Genomic DNA, 21,279 nt, shown 5'->3' with positions numbered 1-21,279 from the left:
AAGATTTATTTATTTATTTATTTATTATATGTGAATACACTGTAGCTGTCTTCAGACATACCAGAAGAGGGCATAGATCTCATTACGGATGGTTGTGAGCCACCATGTGGTTGCTGGGATTTGAACTTAGGACCTCTGGAAGAGCAGTCAGTGCTCTTAACTGCTGAGCCATCTCTCCAGCCCCTGAAGCACACTTTAAACATTAGCAATGATGAAGCTGAGTAAAGACAGAAGGCTTTCCTAGGGCCTGCTGTATGGCTTAGTGGATAATGGTGTAAAGGTGCTTGCTGCCAAGCCTGGTGACCTGAGGTCCATCCCTAGAACTCCACAGTATAAAGGGAGTAGTGATTCCTGCAGATTGCCCTATGACCTCCACAAACACACCATTTTACACTTACATACATAATCAATCAATCAATGTACGTTTGTCTGTTTGTTTCTGTATTTATTTTTGAGGCAGAGTCTGACTATGTATCTCTGACTGGTCTGGAACTTAATACGTGTCAGAAAACAGTAGTCCAAGAATGCAGTACTGTGAGGAGAATTCTGTGTGCTTGTGAAAAAACTCCAAGAAAACATGGCAAGAGTCCTATGACCTCAGTTTCTTCAAAAACATGAAATTGTTCCTGGAATGCGTTTTCATGTTCCTCCCAGGTGAATCAGATAAAGAGTTACTTCAGATTACTCATTACAACTGCCTATTTTTATTGTTTATTTGCCTCTATATAAAAACATTTTTGCCACATGCAGCTTGTACTTGTGATTGGACATTTTAATCATGTGACTCTTCTTTACCCTCAGAGTTATACATTTTCTGATGCTCTGAATAAAGTTGGCCATTGCATGAGGCTATTGTATGGATTTGCCTAGCTTTTAGGCTCCATTTTTCTAGGTTTCACTGCCTTTAGAGCAGTAAGCAGATACATAGATCAGCCTGGCCTTGAACTCACAGAGCTATGTTACCTCTACCTCCTGAGTATTGAGATTAAAAGTGTGCACCAACCAGTAAAGGTGGGTTGGGTTTTCAGTTGTTGTTTGTTTGGGTTTTTTTTTGGTGGTTGTGGGATTGTTTATTTGTTTTTGGTTTTTCAAGACAGGGTTTCACTGTGTAGCCCTGGCTGTCCTGGAAATCACTCTGTGGACCAGACTGGTCTCGAACTCAAGTAGATCCACCTACCTTTGCCTCCCAATTGCTGGGACTAAAGGTGTGTGCCATAGTGCTTGCTACCAGTAAAGTTTTTAAAAAGTTTATCAAAAGAAAAATTAATTAGCCAGGTATATAACACTCATCTCTGAAAAAAAAATGGCGCTCACCATCATGAGGAGATGTTGGTCCAAAGATAATATATAGCAATCTTGCCTGATTCACCATTGGCCATGGCTTTAATATTCGAGTTAACCAAAATGCAGAGTCACTTCGATGGGTCCAGTGATCAAGGAGGACATTCCGACAGAACAGTCTAACCCTTAACTCTAGTTTTCGAGCACTTCCTATGAAGAAAAGGGAGTTATAAGCCATTTTTTTTTTTAAAAAGAAAGGTAAGTTACATACTGGATAGTGATCAGAGCCAGACATTAACCACTGTGGTTAAAAGAAAGATCATAAGCTGAGTGTATAAACAGGGAGTCACCAAGAAGTAGTACGCCACCACTGCCTGGCTTGTTTTTACTTTATCTTCAATAATCTGAATAATGGATAAATCAAAATCCATGCTCAATTTTACCAGAATCTTATATAGTTTTAAATTTATTTATTTTGGTCTTATACATCCCAGACTGGCTTTGAACTCTTTATGTGGTCAATGCTAACCTTAAACTTCAGATCCTCCTGTTTCCACATCCTAAGTACTGAGGTTACAGGTCTGGTCTGTCACTGCACCCAACTTATGTGGTGGCACGTACTCTTGCCAGCTGAGCTGCATCCTCAGCCAGATTTTCATTTTAAAGGGAAATAAATGTAAAGAAAGACCAGACATACATCATCACCGTAGCTATACTAAAAGTAGTACTTTACTTTCTTCCATAAACATTTTAAGAAGTTATATGATTTATTAATATTTTGGCTTAATAATTTTTCAATTATATTTGTTTTTACTTATGTATATGGGTGTTCTGACTGTATATATATATATGTATATCACATGTATGGTTAAAAGATTATTACATTTTAAATTCTCTTTATATGCCTATGTGTATGTGTGTATGTGCCATGGCACTCATATGGAAGTCAGTTCTCCAGTTCTCTCCTCTCTCTCATGCAGATCCTAGGGAATTTAGGTTCAACTATTTTTACCTGCCAAGTCCCACGATTTTTGTTTTTTGAGACTGGACCTCATATAGCCCAGAATTTATATATATATATTGTGTATGTAGCTGAGACTAGTCTTGAACTCCTAACATCCCTGGCTTTTCTTCCATGTTATGGGATCAGAGGTATGAGCAAGGCCTGATATTCATTTACTTACTTTCTTTCTTTCTTACTTATTTTTCAAACAGGATTTCTTGTATTCCAGGCTGGCCTTGGATTGGGTATATAGCCAAGGATGACTCTGAGTCTCTGGTTCCAACTCTAAAGGGCTGGGATGACATGCTTGTGCCACCATATCAATTTTACTCAGTGTTGGGGCATGCAGGGAAAGCACTGAACCACCATCTACCCTACCTCTCCAGACTCCAAATTAAGTATTAAAGCACAAGAGATACAAGGTATTTCAGAAAATGAGGAAAGGGAAAAAGGTTACCAGGGAGGTACAACTGCATAAAGAGCATTGGAAACTCAGTGAGTAAAGAACAACATGTGGAAGTAGACTATTACAGTGGGTGGTATGCTTTACTACATATTTAGTTATTTAGGACCCAGAATCTCTCTATATAGCTCTGGCTATCCTGGACCTCAGTATATAGACCAGCCTGGCCTTAAATTCAGAGATTTACTGCTTCTACCTCAAGTATGGGATTTGCATCAGGCAGAGTTTGAAATGTAGTTTATGTAGCTTAGATTTTATTTTGAATTTTTAAGGTTAAGAAGCTAACAGAAGTTTTTGATCAGAGGAAAGACAGGTTTAAATTGTGTTATCAGTCACTGGGTTTCTAAATCTGCCTTTTCAAGGAGGGTGAAGCAGGAAGATTGTAAATTTGAGGCTAGAATGACCTACATATTAAGCTGGAAGACAGCCTGTACTACACAGTGAGACTCTTGATGTTGGGGTGTAGCTCAATGGTAGAGCTTACTGCATTTAATATCTTAGGTTCAAACCTCAGCAGTTCCTTGCCCAAAAGAAAAGAAACACGAGACTCCAAATAAGCAAGTACATAACTAAATCTGCCCTTTTATCTATGCCTTTTTTTATATTGAAATGTTTGAATTCAGCAGAAAAGGAAAAATATAGTAACAAATAGAGTATACAAATAAAGTCGCTTAGTCTAAGCTTTACAGCTTTCTGTTTGCTTTGGTATTTATAAAATAAATAGTATTACAAATGTTGAGTTTCTTGTTTATAAATTCCAGTCACTTTCCCCAGAAGAATTATCTTAGATTTAGGGTTTGTCATTCCTGTCCTTCTGTGTTAGTCAAGGCACTCCAGAGAAACAACCACTTCCAAGGAAGCCAATCACACCCATGGGGCATCCCAGCTCACATGGCATTGGAGATTGAGCCTACCGCTACCTGAGCTACAGGCCCAGCGCCCACAACTTGCCTTACATAGACTTTTGAACTCTACCTCTTCTTAACATTTCATTTCTACACAATATTATCTCTGAACCAAAGGTCTTTACCTGGTTTGTTGCAGACAAGAGTCTGCATCTTTCGGGAGAGATTAGTCAGCTCACATAAGAAGTTATACACACGATGGCATTCAAGTTCATCCCAACCTGCTGTTAAGGTCTGAAGAAAATAGAAGAAACAGTGTACAAGTTCAGACACAAATTGGAAGGGTAAGCCACTACTTCCTAATATAAAAAAGCTGTTTTTAGCATATGACCTAGGTGATATGCAATGTTTACCTCTCTGGAGCTATTCAAATTCACAAGAAATTTACATAATTACAACCTAAAAATTCTTCAAAATCTTTCTTTTTGGTTGAGAAGGAAGTATCTTTTTTTTATTTTTTATTTTATTATTTATTTATTTATTTATTTATTTATTTATTTATTTTTGGTTTACACCACCGCCTGGCCTATTTTATTTTACTTTATCTGTGTACCATATGCATGCCTGATATACAGAGGTCAGAAGAGGGTGTAATAGATGGTTGTGAGCCAGGCAATGGTGGTGCACGCCTTTAACCCTAGCACTTGGAAGGCAGAGACAGCCGGATTCCTGAGTTGAGGCCAGCCTTGTCTACACAGTGAGTTCTAGAACAGCTAGAGCTAAACAGAAAAACCCTGTCTCAAGAAACAAAAACAAAAACAAAGACAAACAAACAAAAAAAGACAGGGTTTCTCTATGTAGCCCTAGCTCTCCTGGAACACACACTGTAGATCAGATTGGCCTCTAATTCAAACACCCACTTTCCTCTACCTCCTAAGTGCTGGGATTAAAGGCATGCACCACCACCGTCCAGCATATTTTAAGTTTTTATGAAGGTTTTTTTCCTATTTATGTTTATGTGTCTCTGTGAGGTTATGCTACATGAGTGTAGATACTCGTGGAAGCCAGAAGAGTTGGAGATACAGGCAATTTTGAGCTGCCCTTATTGGTGCTGGGAACCAAACTTTGGTGTTCTGCCAGAGCATCAAGTACTCATAACTGAAGAACCATTTCTATAGCCTTCCAACTCACTACTGTACTATGAGTGGCCTCAAACTCTACATATGCCTGCATTAGGCTGAGTAATGGGATTGTAGTCCCAGTTTTGTGACTTAGTTTTTAAACTTAAATTAAACTAAACTAAGTCAATTATTAATTTCTTTTTGTGAATGCATATGTAAGAATGTATGTGACCATGGAGGCTACACACACACAGACACACACACACACACACACACACACACACACACACAGGAGGATGCTGGGTTTCTTCCTCTACATGCTACTCCTCATACCTTTGGGCCACTATCTCATCAAACTCAGAACTTGTAGGTTTTGGCTATGCTGGCAGCCAGTAAGCCCTATGGACGGGGTCACAGATCATCGGGCAATAAGAACTTTTTACTTATGGGCTGGGGATTTGAATGCAGTCTTACATAGCAAGTATTCTTATTTCTTGGACCATGTTTTCAGCCTCTGTAGCTTAGTTTTATTCTAAGACTCTTAGACCTGTCATTTCAATATTGTTTATAAATGATACACTTACCATTTTAACATGGTAACTGTATTTTTTAAAAAGATTTATTATTTTAAGAATATAAGTACAGTGTCTTTCAGACACACCAGAAGAGGGCATCAGACCCCCACCCACTACAGATGGTTGTGAGCTACCATGTGGTTGCTGGGAACTGAACTCAGGACCTCTAGAAGAGCAGTCAGTGTTCTTAACCACTGAGCCATCTCTCCAGCCCCATGGTAACTGTATTTGATTATGACTTGTTTTTAAGAAATGAGACAAGGTCTCACTATGTAAGTTTGGTTGGCCTATAGAAGTCATTAGGTAGACCAGGGTGGCCTCTAACTCAAAGAGACTGGCCTTTGCCTCTGCCTCTAGAGCACTGGGATTAAAGGTGTGTGTCGCCATTCTTGGCGCCAAAAGTAAATCCTTAAAATATTTAACTGGATTTTAGTGGTTTAAAAAATAATTTTTTGGGACAGTGAGATGGCTCAGCAGGTGGTAAAACCTAAGCCACAGGTGAAAGGAACATTGAATTCCTAAGTTGTCCCTCTGATATTTACACATACATACATTCAAAAAATACATGCATGTATACCATGTGTGTGCCTGGTACCCATGGAGGTCAGAAGAGGGCTGAAAGACCTCCTACAACTGGAGTTATGTTGGTTGTGAGCCAGAATAGGCATGCTGGGAATTGAACCTGGGTCTTCTGGAAGAGTAGACAGTCCCTCTAATGGATGAGGCATCTCTCCAGACCTATACACATTTTAAAAAAATTAATCAGATAGATGATGGTTGTGCCCAGCACTTGGGAGGCAGAGAGGTAGATGATCTCTGAGTGTGAGGCCAACTTGATCTAAAGATCAAGTTCCAGGCTACACAGAGAAACCCTGTCTAGAAAAGCCAAAACATACAATCTTTAATCCCAGCATCCTACAATTCCTTCTAGAATGAGGAAAATTGCCAAGCAGTGATTATTTGTGGTGAAAGGAAATTGGTAGACAGGAGACAGGCCTGGGAGAGAAGCTTTTTACTTTATCTCTTTTGTTCCTTTTGAATTATACATGAATCCATATTTTAATACTTAATCCAAAGATAGAAAGTACAAAACAAATAAGAAAAAGTAAAAAATCTGTCATGGAAGAGTGTTAGTAGGAAGTCAAGAATCTCAGTGCATGGAAGCTGATTGCTGGCAGCCTGGGATGCAGCATAAAACTCTCAGGTGGCGTCCTGAGGTATGTGCTAAGTGCCAAAGGTGGCAATTAATTTTAAATTAGATAATTCATGTAGACTATTTAGGACAGTGTCTGCCACATGGTACAAGGGTTAACAAATGACACTTTTTATTTTTATCTGTTTATCATTTTACCTGTAAGAGATTAGTATATATTTTGAAATAATAAATTGATTTCTAAAGTCACATTTTAAAAAACTAGTCCAAAAGTTTAAATTCATAATGCTCATAAAAATGTTTGGTGTAGTGGTGTATGCCTTTAATCTCAGCACTTAGGACATAGGAGCAGCAAATCTCTGAGTTCAAGGCCATCTTTGTTTATAAAATGAGTTCCAAGACAACCAGAGCTACATAGTGACTCAAAAAAAAAAAACAAAACAAACAAACAAAAAAACAACCAAAAATTATAAACACATGTACATATATACAATCTATAGTCTCTTAGCCTGGCTATGGGTTTGGGTTGCAGCTTAGTGGTAGAGTGCTTACCTAGTATCCCTAAGGACCTAGGTTCAATCCCCAGGCCACAAAAAGCAAACAAGAAAAGTTTTAATACACTTGTGTAGAGTAAATAAATGCTAAGTGTTTCTCACCAGTTACAAACCCAAGCAGACCCTTAACAAATGGTAACAACTTTACTTTAAGATTATTATACCTTCTACAGCTCACACAGGGGTTCCAATGCTCTATTTGTTAACAGTTAAAAGTCATTCCTTTCATTCTTTCATTAAACAATGTACCTGTAAAAACATGCCGTAACATGATAATCCTAAACACTGCAAAGGAGCTGAACAGCCATTGAATTTAAAGCAGGAAACCTGTAAAGAGAGTAACTGTTAGTAGACCTATACAATAATGAACTTGACACTCAGGTTTATTGTAGAAATCACACACAGCTGCCCCGAGACAGGGCTTCAGAGATCCACCTGCCTTTACCTCCCTCTGCTGAGATTAATGGCATGCACTACTATGTCTGGCTAATGGAGACATCTTGAAACAGAGTGCAGCTCTTATTAAAGGAAAAACTTTGGGCTGGAGAGATGGCTCTGCAGTTAAAAGCACTGGCTGCTCTTTCAGAGGTCCTGAGTTCTATTCCCAGCACCCAATTGATGGCTCATAACCATGTATGACTATAGTCCCATAGAATCTGATGACCAAATGTGGTATGCAAATAGACAAAACATTCACATACATAAGATAAATCTTTTATAGCCAAGCATCGTGGCATTTGCCTTTAATCCCCAAAATTGGGAGGCAAAGGTAGTCGGATCTTTGTGACTCAAGGCCAGCTTTGTCTACAGAGCAAGTTCCAGAACAGCCAGAGCTGTTTTACAGAAAAAAAAAAAACTGTCTTAAAAAACCAACCCAAAACAAAACAAAAAAAGGTGCACACACTACCTTCAACACATGCCACACTTAATTTCAGCTCTTGGGAGGCAGAGGGAAGCAGAATGCCCAGCATCTCTGTAAAAAACAGCTGAGTATGGGATGGTTTTGGAGAGAGACAGGTGGATCTCCAGGGCTCCCTGTTCAGCTAGACTACACCTGAGACAGGAAGCTGGAGCTCCAGGTTCAACAAGAGATGTTTCCAAAACATAAGGCAGAGCCAAGTATAATTAGACACACCTTTAATCCCATCACTCAAGATGCTAGCCTAGTCTACATAGTGAGTTCCAGGCTACCCAAGGCTACATACTAAAACCCTATCTCAAAAACAAACAAACAAATAAACAAACAACAAACACTAAAACTAAAACTTCCCCTCTCAAAACAATACAAAATATAAAGTAAAGGTGCTGGAGAGGTGACTCAGTAGATTAGAGCACTTGCTGCTTTTATAGAGAACTTGTGCTCAGTTCCCAGAACCCCCATGGTGAGTCACAAACATCCTCAGGCTCCAGTTCCAGAGGAACCTATGCCCTCTTATGGCTTTAGCACTCTCCAGTCATGTACATAATACATACATGCATATATATACATATATACAATATAGACATGTGTATATATAAATGTATATACACATGTGTGTAAATATATGTATATACATATACACTCAGGCAATATATTCATGTTTATAAAAATAAATCTTATTAAAAGAAATAAAGTGGAGAGCTAGGTTTGCTGGTATATATCATTAATCCCAGAATTTATGAAGCAGAGGCAGCTGGATCTCTGTGCTTGAGGCCTGTGCCAGTCCTTTTTTTTTTTTTTTTCTTTTTTTTTTTTCTCTTATTTTATGTATGAGGTTGCTAGGAATTAAATTCAAGACCTTTGGAATAGCAGTCAGTGCTCTTAACTACTGAGCCACTTCTCCAGCCTTGAGGCTAAGAACAACAAAAATGTAGACAAGCTTCCAGACATTAATTTATGGTCCTGAGATTAAAGTTGTGCACCACTAAAAAAGCCCATGAGGTTCTGGAGAAAGAAGAAGAAGAGGAAAAAAGCTGCCCCTTTCTCAGTCTTCAGCCAGGTTTCCTGTGGCTCACAAGGACCACTTTGTTTTATTCTTTGAGACAAGGTCTCTTGTAGTCCAGCCTGGCCTTGAATTGGTTCCCTAGGAGAGATAACTGATTCGTGATCCTCAAGCCTCTGCCTCTTGATTGCTGGGATTACAGACTTGTGCCAGTGCCCTGGGTAAGAGGTGCTAAGGATCAAATCAGACTAAGCAAATAATCTACCAACTGAGCTACATCCCCAGCCCCTAAATCACCACTTTAAACAACTTTGGCAGCTGTGAAAGAGATGACCGCTTGGAAGATAAAGTGTTTGTCTCATAAACCTGAGGATCCGAATTCAATCCTGGAACCATGTGAAGAAAAAGATGATAACTATAAAGTTATACTCTGACCTCCCTGACACACACAAAAATAAATATTACAGAATACTGTAGTGACTATTCCTGGTTGTCAACTTGACTATATCTGGAATAAACTACAGTCTAGAATTGGAAGGCTCACCTATGATCCTAATCTGGAGGCCCAGAAATACAAGTTTCTGACCTGGATCTTGGCATGGAGATCTTGAAGCATAGTGGCTATGAATTTCAGAAGATTAAGATAGGAGATCTCAGAGTTCAAGGTCATCTGGGATTAAAAGCACGCTGGCACATACCTTTAATCTGGGCCACACCCTCTGCTGGAGACCTATATAAGGACATTGGAAGAAGACTTACTCTTCCTTGCCTGCTTGCCTCATGGTACTGAGCAACTGCTAGATCCCTGGACTTCCATCCATAGCTGTTGCTGACCATTGCTGGGGAGTTGGACTACAGATTGTAAGTCATCAATAAATTCCCTAACTATATAGAAACTGCCCATATGTTCTGTGACTCTAGAGAATCCTGACTACAGAATACTCATTGCGTTAATATTCTTGTGTGGTATAAAATATACTGCACAATCACTCATGGCACACAATTAACACTCATGAAGTCTTTTTGTCTAGCATTTCTCATTTTCATAGAAGTTAGTTGTGGTTAATTGAAATTGTGGACAAAAGAGATAACTATACTATATTACATCATGTTTTGTAATCTCCAAGTTATTGGTAAAGTATTAGATCATCATTGTTCACTTATTGGTACTAATTCATGAAATCTTATTAGTTATAAGTTTAGGGAGCTGGGCAGTGGTGGCACAAGCCTTTTAATCCCACCATTTAGGAGGCAGACACAGGTGGATCTGAAGCCATCCCAGTCAAGAGCTTGTTCCCAGACAGCCAAGGCTACACAGAGAAGCACTGTCTTAAAAAAAATATTTTTGTTTAGGAGATAATTTAGTAGTTAAGAGAGCATGCTGCTATTCTTTCAGGGAATATAAGTTGAATCCCAGTACCCACATCAGGAGGTTTACAACTACCTACAACTTCAGAGGATCTGACATCTTTTGGTTTCAATGGGCACCCACAAACATACACATACACATACACATACACAATTGAAAAATAAAACAAATCCTGTCTTTAAAAGATAGGTTTGGGGGCTGGAGACATAGCTCAGCAGGTAAGGGCACTGACTGCTCTTCTGAAGGTCCTGAGTTCAAATCCCAGCAACCACATGGTAGCTCATAACCATCCGTAATGAGATCTGACAACCTCTTCCGGTGTGTCTGAAGACAGCTACAGTGTACTTAGATATAATAAAAAAAAAAAAAAAGAAAAAAGATAGGTTTGGGGTTGGAGAGATGACTCAGCAGTTAAGAGCATTTGCTGTTCTGGCAGAGGATCCTGGTGTGACTTCTAGCATCCATATAGTGGCTCACAACTGCCTGTAGATCAGGTTCCAGGGGATCTGATGCCTTCTTTTGGCTTCCATGGGCACCAGGCACACATGATGCATATGCACACACACACACACATTTGAAAAGATAGGCTTAAAAAGAATATATGGCATTAGTGAAAAGTTATCTTTGCTGGAAATCGAGATTGTGAACTAATTCTGGCGTATGACCTTACTTCTGAGAGTATCTTGTGAATGTACTTCAGTCTTTCCTTGGTGGGAAGCAGCAAGGTGCATCTTTTAAATAGTAGACCTGAGAAAGGAAAGAGACATGAGAAAAAAGTTACAGTGAAATTCAAACTTATCAACAGCATAGCACAACATTCCTTAAAAATTAAGTATGCTGTATCACTGTGGATTATAATACAGCTTTTACACAAATATTTGGGAGGAATAATAAAAAAAACATACACTGCATGACAATCACCATGTGGTGCTGATGTCCATCTAGCTTTAGCAAAAGCCAAAAACTTGTGATATACATAATATAAGACAAATGTCAGAGTGTTTGATTTAAAAGATAAAATAATAAGGCATAAAGATATATTAGGGAAACTTTATCTTTACTCTGTTGATAACATATTCTTGTATCTCTTGGGATTAATCTCATATCAACAAAGGAAAACATTATAAAAATTGTCCAATATATAGAAAGTATAGGAAGAGATTATGTATTTCTCAAAATACAAAAAATTAGATGGGTGTGGTGCCAGTGACTCACACCTTTAATCCTAACACTTGGGAGGCAGAGGTAGGACTGAAACAGAGCTATTTGTTTCAATATAGCCAAGGCTACACAAAAAACTGTCTCGCTGGGCATGACGGTGCATGCCTGTAATCCCAGCACTTGGGAGGCAGAGGCAGGTGGATTTCTGAGTTCGAGGCCAGCCTGGTTTATAGAGTGAGTTCCAGGACAGCCAGGACCACACAGAGAAACTCTGTCTTGAAAAACCAAAAATAAATAAATAAATAAATATGTCTCAAAAAAGAAAAAAAAATCTGTGCATGCATGCCTCCAATCCCAGTATTTGGAAGGCAAAGACAAATGGATCTCTGTGAGTTTGAGGCTAGCCTGGTCTACATACTAAGGATAGCCAGGGATACACAGAGGCTTTGTCTCAAAAACAAAAACAAAACTAAAAGGAATTTTTTATGTCATTATTTAAAATTTCTGAGGTTAGAAGTTATTTTTGCTCACAGAAATTATGTAGATTGGATTAAATAATTATCTTTCTCTTCAAAAATCATAACCTTTTAGACAGGGTTTAGCCTTGCTTGTCCTAGAACTAGCTATGCAGAGCAGGCTAGCCTTCAATTCATAAAGACCTGCCTACCTTTGCCTCTGGGTACTGGGATTAAATGTATGTACGTCCACATTAGATTTTTTTTTTGTTTTGGTTTGTTTTTATGAGACAGGGTTTCTCTGTATAGCCCTGGCTGTCCTGAAACTCTCTCTGTAGACCAGGCTGGCCTCAAACTCAGAAATCCACCTGCCTCTGCCTCCTAAGTTCTGGGATTACAGGTGTGCGCTACCACTGCCCAGCTCACATTAGATTTTATTATACCTTTATGTGGGGGCTGGAGAGATGCCTCGGTGGTTAAGAGCACTGACTGCTCTTCCAGAGGACCTGAGTTCAATTCCCAGCAACCACAAGGTGGCTCACAACCATCTGTAATGCGATCTGATGCCCTCTTCTGGTGTGTCTGACAGCTACAGTGTACTCATATAAATAAAATAAATCAATCTTAAAAAAACAAACAAACAAACAAAAAACACCCAAAAACCTTTATGTGTGTGTTTTGCCAAGGGTTTTAGATCACCTGGAACTGGAGTTACAGATAGTTATGAACCACTATGTGGGTGCTGGGAAACAAACCCCAGTCTTCTGCCGGAGCAATAAGTGTCCCATACCACTGAACCATCCCTCCAGCCCCTCAGAGATATTTTATAGGGCTAGTATGTTAATAATGTGTAGGATTCTATGTCATGACATTGAAAAAAAAGAAAAAAACTTTCCAATTTCTCAGTAAAATGTTCTTTGAACTATAGTGACAGTGACCTATAATGTATGATTTATTTCCCTTAAGTACTGTGTCCTCCTAAAATGGCAATACATTGTTAACATTCCTGTAAGGACAAAGGCATTCAACTGAAAATGATATATAAGGTAGGGAAAGATATACTTGAATATCACTTTCTCCAGTTTTTATTCTTTATATAATATAATCACTTCTCTACATTTAGCCCTTACATAATAAAATGATTATATAATCCTGAAGAATCTATAGGAACCAAGTTTATTTTTAGACGTTGCTATGTTTGGGTAACACATGACCAGGATTGGATTTTAAACATGAACCCTCCTTACTTTTGCTTATAGGGAGTTATTCTCAGTGTTTGGCTTTAGTCTAAGTTCTTTTCCTTTCATGCTTTGGCATCGTGTCTCATGTTATATCATAGCTGGGACTGCAAGGTAAATTTGCATACTGGCTGCCTTTTCTACTGCAAATCTCCTATTTTTAAGGGTTTCAGTTTACCATAAAACCCTTGCATTTGGCTGACTGTTTTTTCTAAACACAGGTACTCTTTTTCTTAAAAGAGACCAGCTTCTTTTAGGTTCTTAAAGTAAAATAATGTCAGATGCAGATGCAGTATTCTTTCAACATTGGCCATCTGCTCTATTCAGTAGAAAATGCAAATTGAAATTTATAATGTTCAAAGTTAAGATTCTGAAAAATGTAAGTTTAATATCTAAGAACAGAAACAGATGAGATGGGATGAAATCATGGGAACACTGAGCATGTCGGACATGTACCAAAAGAGCCAACCCTGAAACAGGTGTCTACAAAAACTGATGGGAAAATCAAAGCTAATACATAATCAAACCTGTTTTGAAGAATTGTTTTAATTGAATTACCCATGTAATTATCATTTTTTGTTGTTATTTTCAATGTAGAGTTGAGGATGGAACCCTGGCCTTGTGTGATTATTTGTTTGAGACCTGAGCCCAGGCTGCCCTCATACTCACTATGTAGCTGAGATGGCCTTGAACTTCTCTTCTACCCTTCATCTCTCCAGTGCTGTGATTAAAAAGCTTGGGCCATAACCTAGGCAAGTGCTCTACCACTGGGCTCTATTCACAGACAATATAATTAGGTTTGCTTAAGCAGTAGAGAATTAATCAGGAAAAAAAAGCCCTTGGGGCTGGAGAGATGGCTCAGTGGGTAAGAGCACCGACTGCTCTTCCAAAGGTTATGAGTTCAAATCCCAGCACCCACATGGTGGCTCACAACCATCCTTAAAGAGATCTGATGCCCTCTTCTGGTGTGTCTGAAGACAGCTACAGTGTACTTACATATAATAAATAAATCCTTAAAAAAAAAAAAAAGCCCTTTATGGCAAACCCAAAAGACAATTATCAAATACTTACCAGATTCAGTTATAGGCTTTACCAAATCTACTTATAAATACTGAAACCAACAACAATGTTTTTAGACTTAAAAATTTTGAAGATTTGTAAGTCAGGTGTTAGTGGTGCACAGCTTTAATCTCAGGACTTGGGAGGCAGAGGGAGGTGAATCTCTGAGTTCAAGTTCAAGGCCAGGCCAGTCTACAGAGTGAGTTTCAAGACAGCCAGGGCTACATAGTGAGACTCTGTCTCAGAAACCAAACAAACCAAAATAAAAAATTAAAAACAATTATTTATTTGTTTGTTTGTCTGTTTATCCATCTATATATTTTCCCTACATGTATCTGAGGCAGTCAGTAGAGGGTGTTGAATCCCCTGGAACTGGAGTTTGAGAGGGCTATAAGTAACCATGGTGGGAACTGAACACAGGTCCTCCAGAAGAACAGTCAAGACTCTTAATTTCTCAGACCCCCCCCCCCAGCCCTAAACTATTTTCTTTCTTCTTTTCTTCTTTGCTTCCTTCCTTTTCTTTTCTTTTTTGTGCTATTAGAGATTGAATCTAAGTCTTTATCTCATGCATGCTAGAACAGCCTCTGCCACACAGTTTCTCTAAATTGCTCAGATTGGCTTTGAACTCCACAGCAAAGACAGGCCTTGAATTCACAATGCTCTTGTCTTAGCCTCCCATTTAACTGCTATTACAGGCCTATACCACAAGCTGTTATCAAGAAATTTACATATTACTTTGCTTTTTTAAAGCTAGGTATTTCAGAGAGTTGTGAGCCACCATGTGTTTACTGGGAATTGAGCTCAGGACCTCTGGGAGAGCAGTCACTGCTCTTAACTGTTGAGCCATCTCTCCACCCCATTTTTCTTCCCTTTATATAAAATAATTTGTAGTTTTTACTCCATTTATTGGTTTCATTTTCCCTAGAGTGCTGAAATAAAATTCTAATTTCAGTTTGACTAATGATTCCCACTTAACTATGAAACTAAAATATAATTAACCAAAACATGGCAAATATCAGGATGTTGTTGGGAAATAAAGATGTAGTAAGTTGAGTGACTCTTGCCTTTTAGTGAATCTTAACTTTTAGAAACCAGGAATGCATTTAAACACACTACAGCAAAATCATTATTCTCTTATCAGAATCTGTAATTTTCTTTCTTTTTTTTTTTATTTTTATTTTCTATATTCTTTGTTTACATTCCAAATGATTTCCCCTTTCCTGGATACCCCCCCCCTCCTGTAATTTTCTTTTTTAAGTACACATTTACTAACAATCATTATGCTGTAACTAAGTTGACCTTATCAAAAGAAATGCTATAGCATTTTTCTTTCCTTTTTAAAAAAATGCTAGGCAACACTCAACCTACTGAGCTGCAGTCTCAGTCCCATAAAGGTTTTTTGAGATAGTCTCACGCCTTTCTTCAGGCTGACCTGGAACTCAGGAACTTACTATGGGGTGCAGGCTAGGCTCAAAGTGTGATTCTCTGGTTTTGGTTTTTCAAATGCTAGAATCACAAGTTGTGAGCTACCTTGTTCAGCTTTCATCTTTAAAGTATGAGGAATACTGTTAAGGTTTTTGTTTGTTTGTTTGTTTGTTTGTTTTGTTTTTTGGTTTTCTCGAGACAGGGTTTCTCTGCATAGCCCTGGCTGTCCTGGAACTCACTCTGTAGACCAGGCTGGCCTCGAACTCAGAAATCCGCCTGCCTCTGCCTCCCAGAGTGCTGGGATTACAGGCGTGCGCCACCACCACCCGGCACTGTTAAGGTTTTTACACTGAAAATAAAATATTATAGAAAAAAGGAAAATTTCCAGGAAATAGTTTATAAGCTACTAGCTTTACAGAATTATATAATAAAATAAAGCTACAAATATTCTTTGTTACAGTGTGCATTTCATAAATTACCTAGAGCTCTGTAGTGCTCCAGCAGAGCAGTCTCCTCTTTTGTGCCAGGCAGATCAAGGTCATGAAAGTTCTGTAGTAAAAGTCTCCTACTTCCAGATGAGGTTGAGATATAATTAATTATGTGCTGGCTGACTGTTTTGGACACCATACTTAACATGCCAATATCTTTCACTATCAAAAAGAAATAAATGTATATATATGAGTGCAAATTCTTTAAATCACTGTTAGCATATTTTATTAACTTATGTTAACTCACCAATAATATAAATTACTTAAAAGTATCATGATTTATACAGTATATTAATCTGTAAACTAACTTAATAATAAACGTAGTGCCAGATGTGTTGGTAATGTTAGCACTTGGGATGCTGAGGGAGGCAAATTGCCAGGTGTTTGAAGTCAGTCTGAGCTGTAAAGTAAGTTCAAGGACAGCCTGGGCTATGAGAGAGAGCCTGTCCAAAAAAACAAAAATGATAAATATGCCAAGTGCTTAAAAAAATCTTAATTTTGTTTTAAATCTATTTCTTAATAATTAAAAACATGTCGCAAAATAACAATCAAGTTATCATGTTATTACTGTTCAGATAATTTAGAGATGGTAGTAGTTTTTTGGAGTTTGGTAATTTTTTTGTTGTTTTTCTCTCTGTGTAGCCCTGGCTGTCCCGGAACTCACTCTGTATACCAAGCTTGCCTAGGACTCAAGAGATCCACCTGCTTCTGCCTCCCAGTATTTGTCTGTCCTGGAAATACTTGCTATGTAGGTCAAACTGGCCTGGAAGACAAACAGATACTACTGCTTCTGCCTCCCAAGTGCTGGACTTAAAGGCATGTGCCATCACAGAAGTTTTTTTGGTTTTTGTTTTTGGGTGGTTTGTTTTGTTTTGTTTTTTAAATAGAATCTTGTTATATAGCCCAGGCTGGCCTGATATTTGTAACCTTGCCTGAGCTCCTTGGTGCTGAAACTTCAGGTATGTGCCTACAGTATCTTTACAAAATTTGAACATTATGATGAGCAGTGCTCATGGAGTTGCCAAGCCTGCTGCCTCTTGTAGTCTACTAAATAAATGTTTCTGTTGGAGACAGGCAGGGAGAGGAAGCAAGAATAGAATTTACATTTAATTTAGCTAAAAGAGATTTTGTCGGTGGACTCTTAGAAAATAAACTCAATATAAATGTTCCAGAATATAAACTCAATATTCCAGGATGGTATTAACATAGACAAAATAAATACTTGGGGAAAATTATAATATTCTAATATCATATATAGCTACTTTTAGGCCCCAAACCTCACCTGACAGGTATCTTAAAATTATGTGTAATATTTCCAATGGTAAGACTTTAAAATTTCCAAGTGTAGATAAGAGTTGAGGGTCTGAATCAAGGGTGTTGCAAAAATAGCTGGATTGATGATTAGAACGTCTACATTTTTGGCTGGGTATCAAAGTGAAACTGCTATTTACTCTAGATGCCATCTTCTCTTATCCCATGGATTTATCCTGGAAAATAAAGCACAAGACACAAAGAAAGAAAATTAAGGCAATGAAGTTGTTTCTTTTTAAATTAAGAGTCACACTTTGTATTCTTCCCCCCATCTTGTGTTGCTCATCAAGCCCAGGGCCTGGAACATGCCAGACAAACACTCTACCAAGTGAGATACAGCCCCAGCCCACAGTGTACACTTTAATGGGCAGCACCTGTCTTTCCATATTACAAAATACTTACTGTAATGTCCAATTACGACACACCCATCAGTAGAGTCTCTATCCATCTCAGCATTATTTGAAAAACTTTTAAATCCTTAACACGTTTTGGCATCCTATCTATTCTAAGACTTTTAGTAAGAAATTAAAACATATAAAATTAGATGTGGAAGCAAATCCCAGAGATGGAAGCAGAAGGATTACAAGTTCACAGCCAGGCAGGGTTGTTGAGACCCTGTGTGAAAAAAATCTAACAAACCAAAAAGAAAGAAATCAAACATGTAATTGGATGAAATATATTCTAAGAAAAGTAAAAAGCAAAATAGGACAAACCTAAAAGATTTAATACAGTTTAACTTGTGGGTAGACTTTTAGACTACTGTAAAAATAAATAAATCCTTCTGCAACCTGAATTTACTGTCCAATATGAAATTTTGTAAGGATGAAGGAACATGGTGAGGGAGGAAAGAGAACAAAAAGCTATTATAGCATAAAATATGCTCAATACCCTCATAGGTATGAGGGCTGGGGTACAGCTCAGTAACAGCAATTATGGAGTATTTGAGACCCTGGGGTTTAATCGCAGTCCTACAAGATTAAAATGACAAACGAATCCCTGTAACATAACATCTGCCATCAGTATATTTCCTTAAATGCTTTTTTTTTTTTTTTTTTTTTTTTTTTTTTAAGACAAGGGTCTCTCTTCTTAGCACTGGCTATTCTGGAATTCTGTATAGATCAGGCTGTCATGGAACTCACAGAGATCTACCTGCCTTTGTCTCCTGAGTGTTGGGATTAAAGGCATGTACCATCAGGTCTGGGTTACTTTTACAATTTTTATAGACTAAAAAAAATCAGAGTATTAATATAGCTTTAAATATTTGTAAGAATATTTTTAAATATTTTATTTCATTAAAACTAGATACTGACAGGCTTCTGTTACAAACAGTAAAAACAACAACAACAAAACCCAAACATTTTAATTTTAGAGCAATTTAATTTTATCACCTAATCTAATATGATAGATTTAAATGTACCACCTTAATATAATAGGCTAAAACTGGTAATAATACTATCACTAGTTGTGTGTTGAATAGTAAAATAAGCAGTGACATTGAAGTTTTGGAAATTTCTGTTCATATAAAATTACTTTTGAAGGACATTTGGGAATAGAATTTAACCATGTGGGTCCTGCTTCAGTCTTCCAAGGTATATTAAAGGTATATTACTACTGCATCTCACTTACTGTCAAATAAAAGGTGAATAATACATTTCCTTTCTTTACAGTTTTTGTTAATAATAGTTACAGATAAGTCTTAGGAAAGGCTTACAGGGCTTGATTTTATAGTCATTTCCTAAAGGGAATTTGTTAAATATGATATTAAAATCATTGATTATTTGCTTACACTAAACAATAACAATTTAAAGACAAAGTAAGCATCACACAGTGACTTTGTATTGTTCTACTCTTCAACCCTACATTTTGTTTTGGGACTCTAATTTAATGTCTCTGAAGGAGCAGGAGGCAATAAACATTGATACTTATCTATCTTGTAATGTTACATCTTATTACATCTTAGTTTACATCAAGTCAAAATTGCTACACATTTGAAAACATAATCTGAACCTCCATTAAGATCATAATTGTAGCTGGGGCGGGGTAGGAGGCAGAGACAGATCTCTTGGTCTGAGGATAGCCTGATCTACAAAACTACTTCCAAGACAGTTAGGACTACCCAGAGAAATCCTGTTTCAAAAACCAGAACAAAAACCAACCAACCAAACAAAATGACTATAGTTGTGCTTTACTTCAGCATTCAGTGAAATTTCAGATTAGTAATTGTAAAAATGACTAGAGTTACACAATATGTTAATTTTTATAAAACACACCTAAACTAAAGAACACTAAATTCACTTAATGCATTTTGGTGTTCATATTATTGTGAAAATTGTATTTATGTATTTATTTTCAACAAAAAGTAATCTTGTTACAATTTAATTCTATGCAATACATGTATTTCTACCAAAATATTCATTTTAGTATCAGTATGTAATAATTCCAAGTGGAAGAATTCTGATTGACTTAATCAAAAAGGATTTTTGTTTTAATTTTTTTTTCTTGTTTTCTCTGTGTAATAATGCTGGCTGTCCTGGGACTCACCCGGCAAACCGGGCTAGCCTTGAACTCACAGATTCACCTGCCTCTGCCTACCAAGTGTTGGGATTAAAGGCATGCAGCACCACTTCCATGTTTACCTTTAACGTTTAACAGAATTTACAATAAAATATAAATTTGCCTCTTTTTCCAGAAAGGTCCATCCTAGTTAGATTAGGGTTGGGTTTGTGGGACTTTTAAACAACCTCCTTCCAGGGGTCTATCACCCACTAAGGGCGTAGACATACGTGTATGTATAATTTTTCACTTAAAAAAGAGTTCTAAAAAATAACTTCTTTAAGAGTTCTAAAAAAATAACTGATCTCATTTATTTCAAAACTGAAGTCGCAGCTGGAAAACACCTTTAGTCCCACAGGGAACCAGGGAGACAAAGGCAGGCTGATCTCTTGAGTTCGAGGCTAGCCTGGTCTAAGGGAGCCACAACAGCTGGCGGGGGTGGGGATGGGGTCACAAAGAAACACCGTCTTGCAAACAAACTAACAAAGAAAAATCCAACCAAACCAAACGAAACCCCAACATCAACAAAAACCCAAACCAAAACAATTTAGCGTCCCTTTCCTCACTCAGACCTATTTTAGGGGTGGAGGAGCGCAGGTTTCTCTGGAAATAGTAACTCTTCCTGCTTTCCCCTTAGCCTGGAGGGTTTGAAGCTCACAAGCCAAATGACAGCGGGACACTTCTCATCCCTTTAGGATCGCGGGCGTGGAGCCCACGACCCTCCCGCTCGGCCTCGGAAGACCCGGGTCGCAGGCACGCGCTGCCTCCGCCCACGCACTGAGAGGAAGGGGGCGGCTCGAGGGCCCCGACTTCGTCCCCGCCCCCACACCCCCTTCCGGAGGAGGAAAAAACCCCAGCAAGTCGCCGGGCTTTGTTTTAACGTTCCTTTGTCAGCCCTGAAGCCCTCCAAAGAGGTCACCTAGGGAACCATAGCAGGAACTGGCATAAAAATCAAATAGGACGTGCGGGGAAAACACGGAATTATTTCTACCAGGAAGTACTGGGGAAGAGAAAACACTTTTTTACCACAGATTTCGACAGTTTTCCGGCTACAGTATCACAGGAAAGTGGGATTTAGTCGTCTTGTCCCACCATCCTCAGATTTCATAATACTTAAATATTAAAAAAAAAAAAAAAATCTCCTCAGGTTTTTCCCGCCAGATGACGGGGGAGGATCCTACTTCGCTCCCTCCGCTCCGCTCCGCTCCGCCCCGGAGCTGAGTCCTCAGCTCTCGGGCGCCCCCGTCGCCTTAAGTAGACTTTAGAATTCTCCCAGGAGCCCCAGCGGGAGGAGGCCCCGCCC

The 21,279-nt window shown here is 38.3% G+C and overlaps 1 protein-coding gene across 1 annotated transcript in view; it reads right to left on the bottom strand.

Moving 5' to 3' along the window:
• The window catches only part of Fbxo47 (F-box protein 47), a 33,321-nt gene extending 12,606 nt beyond the window's left edge, over positions 1–20,715 (bottom strand). The window contains exons 1-7 of the mRNA XM_052197023.1: positions 20,549–20,715; positions 17,395–17,599; positions 16,104–16,274; positions 10,957–11,033; positions 7,245–7,322; positions 3,778–3,886; positions 1,315–1,491 (exon numbers count right to left, since the gene is read on the bottom strand). Of these exons, the coding sequence (XP_052052983.1) occupies positions 1,315–1,491; positions 3,778–3,886; positions 7,245–7,322; positions 10,957–11,033; positions 16,104–16,274; positions 17,395–17,575 (793 nt within the window). The 5' untranslated portion in view covers positions 17,576–17,599; positions 20,549–20,715. The remainder of the gene's footprint in view (positions 1–1,314; positions 1,492–3,777; positions 3,887–7,244; positions 7,323–10,956; positions 11,034–16,103; positions 16,275–17,394; positions 17,600–20,548) is intronic.
• Positions 20,716–21,279: the final 564 nt, after the last annotated feature.

The sequence above is a fragment of the Apodemus sylvaticus genome, chromosome 10, assembly GCF_947179515.1.
Source record: "Apodemus sylvaticus chromosome 10, mApoSyl1.1, whole genome shotgun sequence".
Taxonomy (NCBI): domain Eukaryota; kingdom Metazoa; phylum Chordata; class Mammalia; order Rodentia; family Muridae; genus Apodemus; species Apodemus sylvaticus.
Note: the sequence above shows the minus strand (reverse complement) of the source record. Positions and strands in the feature narration are given on the sequence as shown.